The sequence below is a fragment of the Cydia fagiglandana genome, chromosome 25 (assembly GCF_963556715.1).
Source record: "Cydia fagiglandana chromosome 25, ilCydFagi1.1, whole genome shotgun sequence".
Taxonomy (NCBI): Eukaryota; Metazoa; Arthropoda; class Insecta; order Lepidoptera; family Tortricidae; genus Cydia; species Cydia fagiglandana.
The window spans coordinates 5924700-5940696 of record NC_085956.1 but is presented as its reverse complement, the minus strand read 5'-3'; the positions used below and the strand labels follow the sequence as shown (position 1 = coordinate 5940696).

The window sequence follows — 15997 nt, the reverse complement described above, 5'->3', positions numbered from 1 at the left end:
CTAGAGTAAGATTATGTAACAAAATTCAGCGAATTATATTTCTCTATTAAAAACCCGCACCAGCACCAAACCGCACTGGACTATCGTGGTGGCCTCACGGACTACGGGTACAGATAAATAAGAGTACTAGGTACCGAAAGTTCACTCTTTCACAAAACGCGTCTATTATGACAGATATGACCGCTAGGTGGCGCAAGCGCGAGCAGGCGTCCATTTCGCAGCGGTGCGCGACAACTATACCTAGAACTAAGCCTATAACTAAATAGGCTATAGACACCAAAATTGGTGTGGGCCGCATGCCGCAAGTCCTTGTAGCGACGCGTCAAATGGCGGGAGAATGGCATTTGACGAGTAATGGAACACTCTTATAAACTAGTAAAGAAACAGCGTAAAATAGTGAAAAATTATATTCTCGAGTTCAACAAAACCAATCCCACAGCGACCAGCAGCATCTCAAAACTCACTAACACCGAGAAGCCCGCCGACCTGACCAGATGCGCCCCGGCCGCTATCCCCGCCCAGGTCTCCTTCACAATCTGGTCCACGTAGGTCGGAGGCACTTCGAACATGTACTCGTAACCTGGCAGCTCCAGGGTGTAGGTGATGGGGACGCCGACGGAGCGCGTCCAGTCGCGGGATGTCCCGGTGGTGTAGTACAGGACCTACAACAGAGGTTACATAAAGTCGGGTTACTTTAGCCCTAGTGGGTAACTTTTGGCCATTGAGATTTACTCGGTCCAGGTTATACAGGGTGTTTGGTACATCGTTTGCGAAATTAAAACGGCAGATAGGTTAAGTCATTTGCTATCTGCTCATGCCTAGAAAAAAAAATGGCCATTTTTTTTACTACTGCGCAAGTAAAAATTTGAAATTTACGAAAAACTGGCATAGAGCTGAAAGGAAAACGTACGCAAAATTAAAAATTTCTAGACCTGGGAAGATAGCAAATGACTCAACCTATCTGCCGTTTTAATTTGGCAAACGATGTACCAAACACCCTGTATTATTGCACTGTAAGTAATTATGGAAAAATGACTTTAGGTTGGATTTAGCTAGCTTTTAAAGTTTTTATGTTTTTTATTGGACCCCGGTGATAGTCTTACCCCACCTTACCTCATATGTGTTCAAACAATTTTTAAGGTTATTAATTTATGAAAGCAGCATATTCGATTTCTTCAGATTAACTTACACAATAACTTCTTCTCACTGTGCCCCTATTTATTTCTTAGTATCATTTCCTATAAGACCATATACCAGATCATACACCTTGTACCTATCTACATGCAGATACATAATGACACTTTTTAATGAATAGTTTTGTAATGTTTTGAAATATGTACATTTTACTAAGGAAGAGTGATTAGTTGCCATTCCCGTGCCGTGTTCTAGTTTCCGTCCTAGTAAAATCTAATTTCCATGGACACACTAATTCCCGTGCCCTGACCAAAATTTTAAATTTAAATAACTTTTATAGTTTTATGAATATTTTTATCCCATAAGAAAATTAATATTTATTATATTTTTTATCAAATTCTCAGCATATTTTTTTTTGTGTAATGTTAGTATTTCAAAGTTCCATGGGAATTAGACAAAAATGCTCGTTTGGTGAAATTGACCCAAATAAACATTTTTTCTATCTATCTATTATCATCTATCGATGCCGGAGACGGATATGTACTTAGAATAAGGTTTTGGCAAAAATTTAATTTTTGGTACAAGCTTTTATAGCTGACTGTACTTTTCTTACGACAGACAACTAATACTCATCGAGACAATTCTAAAAACCACTAACACAATTAGGTTGCGTTGTTTCATCACAGAGTTCCTATGGCCACCTCCTGTCTCCATCATCAGATCAGCTCGATGGTACCATAATATTGCGTTGTCATCCGATGCATGCAAAATTTCAGTTCAATCGGAAACCGGGAAGTGGATCAAATTTAACTTGCAAGATACACAACAATAACACTAAAATTCAAATTTAACTTGCAACAATAACACTATTTTTAACAATAACAATATGTGATTAGAGTCTGGCTAGCCAAAAATTGTTGACAGATATTTCGTTGTTGTATCACCAATTGTCTATGATTTGAAAAAAAGCTAAAAGTCAGTTGTCGATTTATGTCATTCATTCAAATTGTTTGCGGTTTTTATGGGGTTTATTTTAAATAATATTAATAATTTCTATGCTGAGTGAGGTTCACAAACTATTATTTAAGCTCGTAAATAATTACGACAATGTGCGAAGTCGACGTGTAGCGTTGTATAATGAAAAAGTGCAATGTTTACAACTTCTAACCAAATGTAAACAAAATACGAGGTTGGTGCTCTATAAATATTTTGATACTTTAAGTACTAGTTCTAACATTTGCCGATTACTTTGATTAAGTACGTGAATTTATTAATGCCTGAATCTCATAAATAGGACAAGTGTATAAAGAAACGGATAAATTAAAAGTTCTGAAAAATATCTATAAAATCTAAATATTGGAACGTAAACATGTGTGTTTGTCGTTGACTGTACTTTAAATAGTGGTAGAAATTATGTGAGCTGACTTTGAGTGCACTTAAACGTTTATTTAGCTTATTTCCTTAGGTACCTTATTTGTGCACAGAATATCAAAGATATTGTCTAGTATCAAAACTATAATTCCTACTACACAAAGTGTGACCAGCCCAAGATTTTTTGAATTTCCCGCCAATAATTTAGGTAAAATTTCAGTAGCCAGACTCTAGTGATTGATTACAGACAGACAACGAGACAGGTGAAAGTAAATAAAAGCTTGTAAAATAAAAAAGTCTATTTGACTCGAACTTATTAGGTTACGATAAGGTTATTAGGTAGTAGGTAAATCTGAGTGGTTTCTATTACGAAATGATACCTGAGCAGCGTTGCCAACGACGTAAGGATCAGCCTTGTCCAACGCGAGGGCGTCTATGGCGGTCGCCATCGTGTCGCCCACGTGTTGAAGGTCTGTCTTATTGTCTGGACACTACCTTGAGGAGGAAATGATACCTGAGCAGCGTTGCCAACGATGTAAGGATCAGCCTTGTCCAAGGCGAGAGCGTCTATGGTGGTCGCCATCGTGTCGCCCACGTGTTGAAGGTCGTCGCCGTTGTCTGGAGCACTACCTTGAAGAGGAAATTTCTTGTGAGAACTTTGTCTTGGTTAACTGGTCCTTGGGATTAGGTAGATCATACAATAATTAGGTTCATATCTCTCTTAAAGACATACCAAAACAACTTCTTACTACCACAGTACTACTCACAGGAGTGACAACTTTCGTAGTCTGTGTTTGACCCATGTCAGTCACCCGACCTTGGATTTATTTAGGACTGTACAGGAAAAGTGCTAAAATGTGGATGAAGATGTGATATCTAAATCAGGTGTCTTTTCTTGTTTGTGATTTTGATTTTTAGGGTTCCGTACCCAAAGGGTAAAACGGGACCCTATTACTAAGACTTCGCTGTCCGTCCGTCCGTCCGTCCGTCCGTCCGTCCGTCCTTCCGTCTGTCACCAGGCTGTATCTCACGAACCGTGATAGCTAGACAGTTGAAATTTTCACAGATGATGTATTTCTGTTGCCGCTATAACAACAAATACTAAAAACAGAATAAAATAAAGATGTTAAATCTTTATTTTATTCTGTTTTTAGTATTTTCGTTTGTTGTATGGGAGCCCCATGGCTCCCATACAACAAGCGTGATTTTTGACCAAAGGTAAACAACGTCGGGAGTGGTCAGTACTTGGATGGGTGACCGTTTTTTTTTTATTATGTATTATGGTACGGAATCCTTCGTGCGCGAGTCCGACTCGCACTTGCCCGGTTTTTATCTATCATCGTGGTCGTCACTTTCTAAGTAGCCGGCTATCATTGGAACTCTTGACTTTTTTACCAAAAAAATAATATGTTGTCTGTAAAGTCGGTTTACGGACGACAATTTTGCGTGACAAAGTCATAAGAAAATAATACCATTACATTAAGTAACGTTACCATAGAGATCCGTCGACAACGTTACCATGGAGATATGTCCACAAACGTGACACTTTTTCGTGCATGCTACCGGTGTTCATCCATTTGGAAGACGTTATCACGTCAGAACACGATGGTAAATGTTGGCGAAATAAGTAGTTAAAACATTCCAAAACATTAGTCTCTCCTACAATTTTTCTATATATAATTGTCTATTTCTCACCATTATTTCCCCACGCATAAAGGAACATGTTTCCATAGCTATGCAGCGATATATACATGGCGGCCCTATCCAGGTTCTCTTCCACCACGTCCCTGATCAGCCGGATCTCGGCCTCGGAGAAGGGCTCCGGGCCCTCGAAGATGATGCTACAAGGGTCCGCGTTGGCGGCCACGGTGCCCCAGTAATGGTCGAAGTTCCGGTTCCCGTCGATTCCCGGGCATTCGTCCGAGCCGGTGTGGTTGCGCGAGCGGGTTTTGCGCCAAAGGCGGTCCTAAAATACAATTATACATTTATAAAATTACGAGTAAGCTGATGGCAGGCGTGGCTCACTCCGCGATTTCGTCGCTTTGCAACAGGTAGCTACAAGTACATCAGATCCACACCAATTTTGGTAGCTAGCCATAAGCCGCGCGTGGCGCTGTCGCCACCTTGCGGCCATATCTGTTCTGATCGTAACAGATAGACGCGTTTTATTAAAGAGTGAGTCTGTTGTACCTAGTACTATTATTTATTCTGTGCTGATGGCATGTAACTATCTATAAAAGCAGTCACAAGATGTGTATTTTGGCTTTGCGCCTTGCATTCGCTATCCCAATTATCATCATCATCTCAGCCGACAGACGTCCACTGCTGGACAAAGGCCTCCCCCAAGGATCTCCACAACGAACGTCATTCTCTGCCCTTAACCAACGGTTTCCCGCGACTAACCAGATCGCCGGTCCATCTAGTCTGGGCCCTTACCACGCTGCTTTCCAGTGCTATTAGTGATATTTTTCTTCACATACATGGCTTTTATCTATACTGGTTTAACGCTTATGTATACATTTTCTCAGTAACTTTGAACCTTAGCTATACACCGTGTTTTTTTTGATTTCCGTTAATTTCAAGGGTGCATTCCTGAGCTTAAATCAAGTAACTTTCTCAAAGACACCGATATTCTAATTAACTCCATTTCGGAGATAATCAATAATTTATTTTTTTCCTATAAGGCCTCTACAAGCGTGTACACTTGCCTTAGGGCTGGTTTACATATTGATTAGTGTTTAGAATGAGTTCATACATTTGCTACTAAACTTTTAAGTACAATCTCGGTCGATCGATGTTCGAAATGACATTGGTATGTCAAAGATTTCAATTGTTTGGTTGAGTTAAATGTAATGCCCGTGTTATAACAACGCTATATGCTACATTTAATTACTTTTTAAACTTAATTTTTTTGAAAAAAAAACAAAAAATTTTTTTTTTTTGAATTAACTATGCCATTTAGTTATCTTAAATGTACTTAACCATACCCCGAAGTTAACGGAATTCAATAAAAACACGGTGTATAAACTCACTGTTTCATGCGTATACTCATAGCCATCAGGATTAGCCATCGGAATGATGACCCAGTCGATGTCCTCGAGCAACTGTCTGTCCACGGTATCGACCACCAGTTGGTTGATGATATACAGGGCCACGGGCGTCGTGACCCATTCTCGAGAGTGCACCATGGCGTCTATGACGATGACTGGCTTCGTTGAATCCTGGAAGCATAGACAAAATATGATCCAGAGTTGGACACTAAACGGACGAGGATCAGGCCCCGTAGACAACATGCGGCCAGAACAGACGATCGGTCTGGCCTAGTGGGTATAGTGACCCTGCCTATGGAGCTGTCCTAGGTTCGAATTCCGGTAAGGGCATTTACATATTTGTGTAATAAGCACAGATATTTGTTCCTGAGTCATGGATGTTTTCTATGTATTTAAGTATTTGTATATATTATATATATCGTTGTCTGAGTACCTACAACACAAGCCTTCTTGAGCTTACCGCGGGACTTAGTCAATTTGTGTAAGATATTAAATTTATTAAAAACTTCAGTTAGATCCTAATAATTTCAAATCATGCAAGACACCCCTAAACAGTAATGAATTATCAGCTAAACTTTAACGATGACTCACGCTAGACCGGGCCGTGCCCGGGCCGAGGCGTCCGACAAGTTATTTTCTATGACGGCTGATCGGTGATTGGTGCTTTCCTCAGAAAACGAAGCGCCGGGAGCTTCGGCCTGGCCACGGCCCGGTCTAGCGTGATCATCATCGTCATCCTTTATCGTCGCTTTCTGAGCCCTGCCGGCCTAGCCAAGGTTACAATCGATATCGCTTCGACAGCGAAATGCATCATGTTTCTCTATCACTCTTCCTTATTAGTGCGACAGTGACAGTTGCGTTTCGATCGCTACGGAGCGTAAGCGACCGGCATCTTGGCTACGCGGCCTGTATAGTTCATAAGTTATCCATATACCTGGAAGGCAGTAGTAGAAATCCTGACGACTTTAATCTGTCGCCCCTCGTAGCTCAGGCCGCCGTTGACGACCGTCAGTACGTCGGGGTATTGTGACGCCAGCTCATCTAAATGGTCGTTGATCTGTTAATGTACACATAGCGGTTATTAGTTACTTTGACACCTAGTGATGGATGTTTGCTTCAAATCGACAGCTTAATAAAATTGACTTTTAGTCAATATTTAAGAAGAGTGTAAACACTATTTCATATTCTATTCAACTCAATATTTGCCTAAACATCACTTGTTTTGGATAACTTTTACGTATAAGCAAATTAATAAGGATTAAAAACAATCCTGGATTATCCATAAGGACAATACTTATGAGGTAAACTTCGCAGTGTTGACAGCTAATAGTATCTCAAAATGATATTGAAAATGGAATTTTAAGGTAAACAATTTAAGGTATATGTTTGCATCTATTTTCATTTGAGATATCGCTAATTGGCTAATGAGGGCAGAGAAGGTACCTATATAGGTAGTTGAAGTTCAAATACCTCTTGATGCCTATAGTATGTTTCCCATCCGAGGGTCCGTCCGCTTCTCTTGGCTGCGGCGCGGCGGCCGCTTTGTCTGCTCGCACTTGGGCCACTTGGGCGTCCTCTATGAGAGTAGGAGTAAGTAACTGAAGTTCGAGTGCCGTGTGGTGCCGGCATCAGAAAAGAATAGCATCACCCCATCTCGTCCCGTGGGTGTCGTATAAGGCGACTGAGGGAAAACTGGCGACAGATATGCATCTGAGCAAGGCTCTCCCGTATCCTTAGGGGTCCTTGCTCACAAGAGCTGTGCGCACGCCACATCGAAAAAAAAAACCGAAGTTCGAATACTTACCTCCTGGTGTCTGTAGTAGGTTTCCCATCCGATGGTTCGCCCGCTCCTTTTGGCTGCGGCGGCCGCTTTGGCTGCTTGCACTTGGACATCCTCTTGGCGGAAAGCTCTATTAAAGTTAAAACATCATTGTGATTGTGAGAAAAGTAGCATAATAGTGAAAAAGATAAAACCGCCTTTCTAATGTCGGACGGCAATGTTGAATTATAAAAAACAAAATCTAGATAATAATTAGCAATTTATCACAATAAATTGAACAAAAACATGGATCCTAGAAATGGTTTTAAGATGGAGAAGGGGCGTCCCTAAATTCTTAGTGCCTAGGGGCCCTAGGTTTCTAATTCCGAGCCGGCATGGCATTCATCAAGATTCAAGACGATCGTGAAGGTCATATCAAAACCATAACAAATTCTAAAATTAGAATCGATTCAAGGATTAAGTCTGTAACTTTAAATTCCAACTTACTCAGCCAAATTCTCCACCACCTTATTGTACGAGATCTGCCTCTCCTCGAAGTAATGTAGCCATGATTCCTTTACTTCAGGGGACAGTCTCACCAGGGCCTGCAGCTTGCCTTCTTGTTGAGTTCTGGTGGACAGCAGGTCGAGCTTCGCGTCGAGGATCTGGATCTCGGGAGCCAGGCCGGAGATTTGGTACAGCTGATGTCTGGAATAAAGTACAGTCAGCGTTAAATACACAGTAAAAGCGACTAACTAAATCGGAAAACATCCTTATTTCTTTGGTAACAAAGGTGTACGCTCACGTACGTGTCACTGTCGCAATAATATGGAAGAGTGATAGATACTAATAGAGAGACACAAAGCATTTCGTTGTCGTAGCGATACGATTGTCACCTTGGCTAGGCACCCTGCTCGTATATCGTATATCTCAACGGTTGGCCGGAGATTACTTAAGCCGAGACGGATGGAGATCGAGGGGAGGCCTTTATTGCTAGCAGTGGTAGTGGTAGCAGTGGTAGTGGTGGTTAGTGGTAGTGGTGGTAGTGGCCATTTAGGCTATAAATAAAATAAAATACTAGTCTCACCCTTCGTATATTTCATGGCGACCCTGGGCCAGAGCCAGCAACGCTAAAAAGTAGAACAACCGCACCATTTTACAACAAAATGGCTACTGATTGGTTTTTACCTTCATTTAGCCATTGCTAGGGATTATGGAAATAATGATAAAACGATAAATAAAGATTATTGCCTAATCGGTCTGTAAAATAATCCCTCAATTCAATTGCTGCCTACATATAAATATGTAATATGTATGTAGTTATATAGAAAATACTTACTTCACTTTCTCTACACCTTATAAAACAAAGTCTCCCGCCGCGTCTGTCTGTTTGTGTGTTTGTTCGCGATAAACTCAAAAACTACTGAACGGATTTTCATGCGATTTCTACCTATCAATACAATGATTCTTGAGAAAGCGTTAGGTCAGGCGTGTCTCACTCCGCGATTTAGTCGCTTTGCTGCAGGTAGCTAAAAGTACATCCGTTCGGCCCCAATTTTGGGGTTTGCCATAAGCCGCGTCGCCTTATGGCAAACCCCAAACTGACTGTCGCCACCTAGCGGCCATATCTGTGCTGATCGTAACAGACGCGTTTTGTTAGAGAGTGAGTCTTCTGTACTTAGTACTATTATTTATTCTGTGGTTAGGTGTATATTAATTAGTTTACCCGTGCGAAGCCGGTGCGGGTCGCTAGTATATAGTAAATATAGGAATATATAGGACCAGTCAAACAGTCATATATAATCAGTACTCGTAGAAAATATATAAAATTCAGTTATCTGCAAAAATATCTACGCTAGTTACTAAAATGCACGCTCAAAAACAAACTAAGTATTTTTTGCATCTAAAGGTTTTACGTGATGATAATAATAAGATTTATAACTATTTAATTCTTGTACACACTTAAATATAATTTTACTACTGAAGTACATACAGGCAGTGGCGTAACTAGGGGGGGGTTGGAGGGGGCACGTGCCCCGGGCGCCGTCCAACGGGGGGGCGCCAAAATGCACAAGACCTTTCGTTAGGAGGGAGGGGGGGGCGCAAATTCGGTGCCTGCCCCGGGCGCCATATCCTCTAGCTACGCCTCTGCATACAGGGTGGCCAACTTGGAGGTATACAACTTTTTTTGCCGCCATTAGTTATGGCGGCAAATATGACAGTTGTTGCATGAAAATTACTTTGTGTAGATACGGCAAATTTGTTATGGAGCGTTTACAAGACGGGGACACGTGTCACGCGCCACGAGCCACAATAGAAACATTAAAAATAACGTTTCCCGGTCGATTAATTTCGTGAAACGGTGACATTGACTGGCCCCCAAGATCGCCTGATTTAACAGCTCCTGACTTTTTTCTGTGGGGCTATCTAAAGGGACGTGTCTATGCCAATAGGCCAACGAACCTTCAGCAATTAAAACAAAATATTCGAAACACTGTCGCTGAAATAACGCCAGAAATGTGTGAAAAAGTGATGAAAAACGCGATGAAAAGGGTTTGCATCTGCCATGCTGCTAGAGGTGAACATTTGTCTGACATTATTTTCCATGTGTAATTGCTGACCCTACATATTATATTTAACAAGGAATACTTAATATTTTTTATGTTTTATAGAATAAAATTTCAAAAATAAAGTGTATACCTCTTATTTGGCCACCCTGTACTATAATTTGCATACATTTCAAAGTTACATAAAATTTCAATGTTATGTCAATAGAGATGGTAATATTTTATTTAAGTTTTATCTACATGGCTGAGCAATGTAGGTACTTTGATAATAAGATTAATAAAGCTTAAGTACGAGCAATAAAGATGTTTTGAGTTTTTAATACTCGTACCGAATCACCTTCCTATTTTACATTTTTTTCGAAACAAAATCAAATTGACTGTGTATTAAATATAGCATTAGGCATTAGTAAGCTAGGTACTTAATAATTGAAGTTAAAATTGTATGTAATATGTTGCCTACATTTTTAAATTTTGCCGCCTTTTTCTACTGACAAGATCTGCTTGACCAAGTATATGTATGCACCTTATTAATGCTATAAATGAGAGATGACTTTTAAGTGCATGGATTTGAACGCGCTATATTAACCCTTTATAAGGCATAAGGGTGTCAGGAATTATGCAAAATTGAACTCTATCACTTTGAAATAAAGTTCAAAATCAGGTGGGAAATATATTCCCTCCGCCTTATAAAGGCTTAAGCCACCATTGCTGGGTGCCTAGCCAAGATGCCACTCGTTCGCGCCGTAGCGAACGATACGATAATCTCTGTCTATCACTCTTCCTAGTGCCGCTAGTGCGACAGAGACAGGCGTTTCTGATGAAGTCTTATCCGATTTCGGCTACAACGACTGCGTGTATTGGACTTGGCTCTAATTAAATAAATAAATAAAATAAATATTATAGGACATTTTTACACAGCTTGACTAAGCCCCACGGTAAGCTCAACAAGGCTTGTGTTGTGGGTACTCAGACAACGATATATGTAATATATAAATACTTAAATACATAGAAAACAACCATGACTCGGGAACAAATATCTGTATCATCATACAAATAAATGCCCTTACCAGGATTCGAACCCGGGACCATCGACTACATAGGCAGGGTCACTACCACTAGGCCAAACCGGTCGTAATTATTATACAACTAAATTAAAATTAATTATGTTACAGTTAAGAACAGATTTATTTTATTTTAACAGCCCTTATTCAATAGGTAATAAGTAAGTAATAAATAAATATTATGGGACATTTTATACACAAATTGACTAAGCCCCACGGACTCACGGCACAGATTATATAATAGTTCTTCCCACGGTAAGCTCAAGAAGGCTTGTGTTGTGGGTCAGACAATAAGACCTCGTTAAAAGGCCATGGTCGTAAAAATTGTATTATGTATAAAACAATTGGAGGTCAAATACAATATCAAAAGTAGCAGATCAGAATTTGATTATAACTATTTTATTTTGTTTTGTTTTGTTCTCGTCTTTTGAATTCTGAGACCTCTGTTATTCTAGGCGCTATAAGTGTTAAACTTAGCTATAAGTGTTAAAACTTAAGAGCCCTTCAACGTGCACACTAGCGCCACAGCTAAATAATCGTGATTATTTAAATTTCACGAAAGATATTTAAAAAAGGGGGCCGCTACGGACTGTATTGTGTATTTAAGTACCTTTTGAATACATCAAACTAGTTTTTATGTTGTATGAGTGGTGCGCCAATTCGGGTTGTAACGAGATTCAAGTACTTGGGACATATCCTGAACGAGTACTTGAAAGATGACGCCGATATGGAGAGGGAGCGCAGGGCTCTCGCGGTTCGGTGCAACATGTTGGCTCGACGCTTTGCGCGTTGCTCGAGTGAGGTAAAGGTGACCCTGTTCAAAGCCTTTTGCCAATGTTTTTATACTTGTCAGCTTTGGAATAGGTACACCAGGCACTCCTTCAACGCGCTGAGGGTTCAGTACAACAACGCCTTTCGTATTTTGTTGAAATTACCGCGTTTCTGCAGTGCGAAGGGTATGTTTGCGGACGCGAGAGTCCCTGACTTCTTCGCCATTCTGAGAGCCAGGTCGGCTGCCTTCCGGGCGAGACTGCTAGCCTCTGACAATGAAATTCTGTCACTAGTAGCTAAAGACTACAGTGACGAATTTAACAAACATTGGCGAAAACTGCACCGGTCTGAGAACGGACACCTTTAGTGCAAAAGTTTGTAAATGTTTTATTTCATTGTTTTAGGTTGTAAGTTTTACCATTATTTTATTTTTTACTGTATTTTATATTTACTTTTACACCTTTTATTATATTGTATTGTATTATTTTTTTTTGGGTTTCTTGCCTGCCAAATAAAGAATTTATTATTATTTGTTTCTCCATTTTGGAATTCACGGGCCTACAAATCCCGGTCTTTTGATAGGCTTGCGTGGGGATATAGATCCAACACGTAGAGGCCCCTTGGAGAGCTTTAATGTCATGTAGAACGCCTGCTGGAACCCGTTCACAGGCGCAACAATAAACACCCATGAACCGGTCGCAGCAGGCATTGGGACTATTGCAGAAAAAGTGAATAGTATACTATTGGCTATTGTAGAGAAGTCCGGACACCTGCCATAACAATGCTAAAACACGTTATCGAGGCAGGTGGTGACTTGCCGCTGACTAGATGGGCCCCTGAAACTGCCGTCGCGAATAATTATTATTATTATTATTTGTATGTCTTTTCCATACCTCGGGACCATGGGGTCCCGGACCTTTGGGAGGCGTACGTGGGGCCGAAGCCAACAGCGCAGAGGCCCTTTAAGACACTTTAATCTAAAAGCAAGGGATACACGTGGCGGATACCATCCCCAAACGCACAATGTGATACATCCGGAGATGGTCCCCGCCAGGTGCAAAGACTATTGCAGTGCAGCACTTTTGTGCTGCGATGGGAACTAAGGTCATGGGCTATAGATTTGAAAGTTGGATGGTCTGGATAATGGGCTATGGGAGAGACTAGCGGACACCTGCCGTGACAATCAGTCTCAAAATTGTATAAGACAGGTGGTGACTCGCCAACTCATTGAGTGGGCCCCGCAATGGCCGCACGCTCAGTGCGACAACAGGGCAACACTTTGGAGTGGCTGTAAGGTTGTCGAGAGGTGAGTCTGCGGTAGCCAGATCCCGGTAATCCGTTCAAGGGCCGCCGGCGTTATGACATTTTACACTTCCAACCTGGAGCATAGGTCCCGCTCTTGCGACTCCACTCTGGCCGGCCAATCAAGGCAAGCACAGAGGCGAGGGCCAGATGACAGGGCCCTCTGGAATAGGGGTCCGCGGTGTCGCCACTCACCGTCAGCTCGCCACAAGCTGCCCCCGCGGGGTTATTATTATTATTATTATAAATGTGGGTATCGTAGATATTGCTCGTAAAAACTAAAGGCGTTTGATTTTATCTTATTAATATTTATTTTATTTTATTTTTAAAAAAATTCTCAAGAATGGAACTTTGTTAACCCTATGACCTTAATCCCTACTTATATTATCAATACAAAAGTATCTCCGTCTGTCTGTTTGTTATTCCTTACGCTTAAGCTTAGCTTAGAAACCGATTAATATGAAAATATGCTGGATTTAATAATAAGATAGGTGGGAAAAGTTCTTGAGTAGTTGACGGATCTTCTCTAGGGGGTAATTGATCCTTATGTGTCGAAGTGCATGCAAGGGCCCCCGAAAACAATAAGATAAGATAAGATAAAATCCTATGAAAGACTAAAGAATAGTTTTCTAACTTGGCTATTCTAGATGATTGATGGTGACATGTCATAACTTGTTTGCAGGGGGGTCAGTTATCTATGCAGCTCTACAGTAAGTGGGCGTTTTCAGAAATAAATATCGAAAACCCGATTCTCATAGATCCCGGTGTTTTTGGGCTCTTTCAACTCAGAATCACTAGCATATTCAATTCTGATGATAAATAAAATGTCCCAAAAATTTGTAGGAAAAATGTACACTCCACTACGTCAAGCACATACAAGTGAAAATTTTTTTCATACTAAAACGTGACGTAATGGAATGGACATTTTGGGACATCTTTTTTTAATGGTGGGATGGAGAATGCTGTCGATTCTGAGTAGAATGAGCCCAGAACGTCCAGATGTGAAAGAATCAGATTTTTAATATTTATTTCTGAAAACGCCCATTGTACATATAATAAGGTGTAAGTGTAAAAATATGGGTGCACTCATCAATCTCATCATACTCAAAAATATGCCCCATAGCTTTTATGTCAGCGAATTAAGAACGGTGGGACATATTTTTAAGTAAGCCCATATTTTTACACCTGACTATACCTAACATCCTAACATACAAGGTGTCAAAAGTCGATAATTGTTTCATAGTTATGACGGAAACGGCTCCCATTACCTACAATCAATCAATCAATCAATCAATCAATCAATATTTTTATTTGTTAAACATAGGTACATAGGTGTTACAATTAATTACTTAGTATCACTATGTCTTACCAGCATTGGGTATACAAATTTATTTGCGTTGGTAAGTTTAACAATAAACTGCATGCATAAGTCTTACCTTACTCTAAACATTAAATAAATATTGCATTAAATTAAATTATTGTCTCTTTTATATTCGTCAATGGAGTAATACGCTTTGTTTGATAAGAATGTAAACAGACGTTTCTTAAATAGTTTTATGTTATCTGTATTTAAAATGTTGTTTGGTAAAATATTGAAAATTCTTGATGCCATTCCAAAAACACTTTTAGATAATAATGCCGTATTGAATGAGATGGTATTGCTAATCTTTCCTTGTTGACGTACACTATTGAAGGTTTGGAACTGATTTTTATTTTGCTTAACATAACATGCAATTTCGTAGATATATAGGCATGGAAGAGTCAGTACACGTAGTCTAATGAAATGTTCTTTACAAGAGTCAGTTGGCGGGATACCACATACGGCGCGAACACATTTTTTCTGACTTTTGAAAACCATCTCACGATCAGAACAATTGCCCCAAAACATAATTCCGTAACGTAATGTTGAGGTTACATAGGCATGATATGATGTTAGAACCGCTGATTGGTTTACCAACTTGTGTAAGTTATACAAAGCAAAAGAATATTTATTAAGTTTATTACAAATTATTTCTGCTTGATTTTCCCATGTCAACTTATTATCTACTCTTAATCCTAAAAAGTTTGTCACATTTGTTTCCTCTATTATATGGTCATTATAAGCTACAGTCAAATTATTCATTTTATTAGTCCGTTGTTTAAAGCTCATTATTTTAGTTTTATCAAAGTTTATTTTTAAATTATTTTCATCAAGCCATGCAATTACCGTACCTAATGTCCTATTTATGTCTGATTGATAAGTACTTATATCTATATTTGCGTTTTCTGCCGAGAAAATTATGGTACTATCGTCCGCAAAGAGGACCATAGGGAATTCGATAGCTCTAGGTAGGTCGTTAATATATATTAAAAATAATAGAGGCCCCAGGATGCTCCCTTGTGGTACCCCATACTTTATTTCTCTGATGTCTGACGAATATGTCACTTCGGTTTTAGACTTGACGCATAATTGACTGATTTGCGTTATTTGTTTACGACTGTATAGATATGATTTTATCAGGTCATGCACATTTCCGCGTACTCCATATTGAAATAGTTTGACAATACATAGAGTTTACGTTATTCGAGGAAGTTGACAATTTGCCGTTCTCGAATTCGCTAAATGGCTGGTTTACAAGGTTAACAAGTGAAAAATGTCTAAAACTGCAAAATTAGTGTAACATTTTTTTTGATAACTAGTATAACATTTATTGAAACTCATATAATGTAGAGGCCCAACGGAGCCGACATGTCCCCGTTTGATAAAGGTTCCTTTTAAAATAAAGTAGATAAAAAAAAAGGTTAACAAGACCATAGAGTTGGGAACTATAATATGTATAAAAAATAAGTTCAAAAACTAAAACCCGACTACTGCAAATCGCGCTCTAAAAAGTATGAAACAAGATAGAATTATTATCTAATTATCAAGCAGGAAATATTATAAATGTTACAATTTTTTTTTATAAATAAATACAACGTAATATAATTTACTGATTTTTTTTA

General features: G+C 39.6%; 1 protein-coding gene across 1 annotated transcript; it reads right to left on the bottom strand.

The window, feature by feature from the left end:
* Positions 1–404: 404 nt before the first annotated feature.
* On the bottom strand, positions 405–8469 carry LOC134676834 (carboxypeptidase B-like). Its single transcript, XM_063535215.1, has 8 exons — positions 8402–8469; positions 7822–8022; positions 7360–7465; positions 6490–6612; positions 5538–5726; positions 4201–4471; positions 3020–3135; positions 405–662 (listed from the first exon to the last, which is right to left on the bottom strand). Exons 1-8 carry the CDS (start codon positions 8467–8469, stop codon positions 405–407), a joined length of 1332 nt encoding a protein of 443 aa, XP_063391285.1.
* Between the last annotated feature and the right edge of the window lie 7528 nt (positions 8470–15997).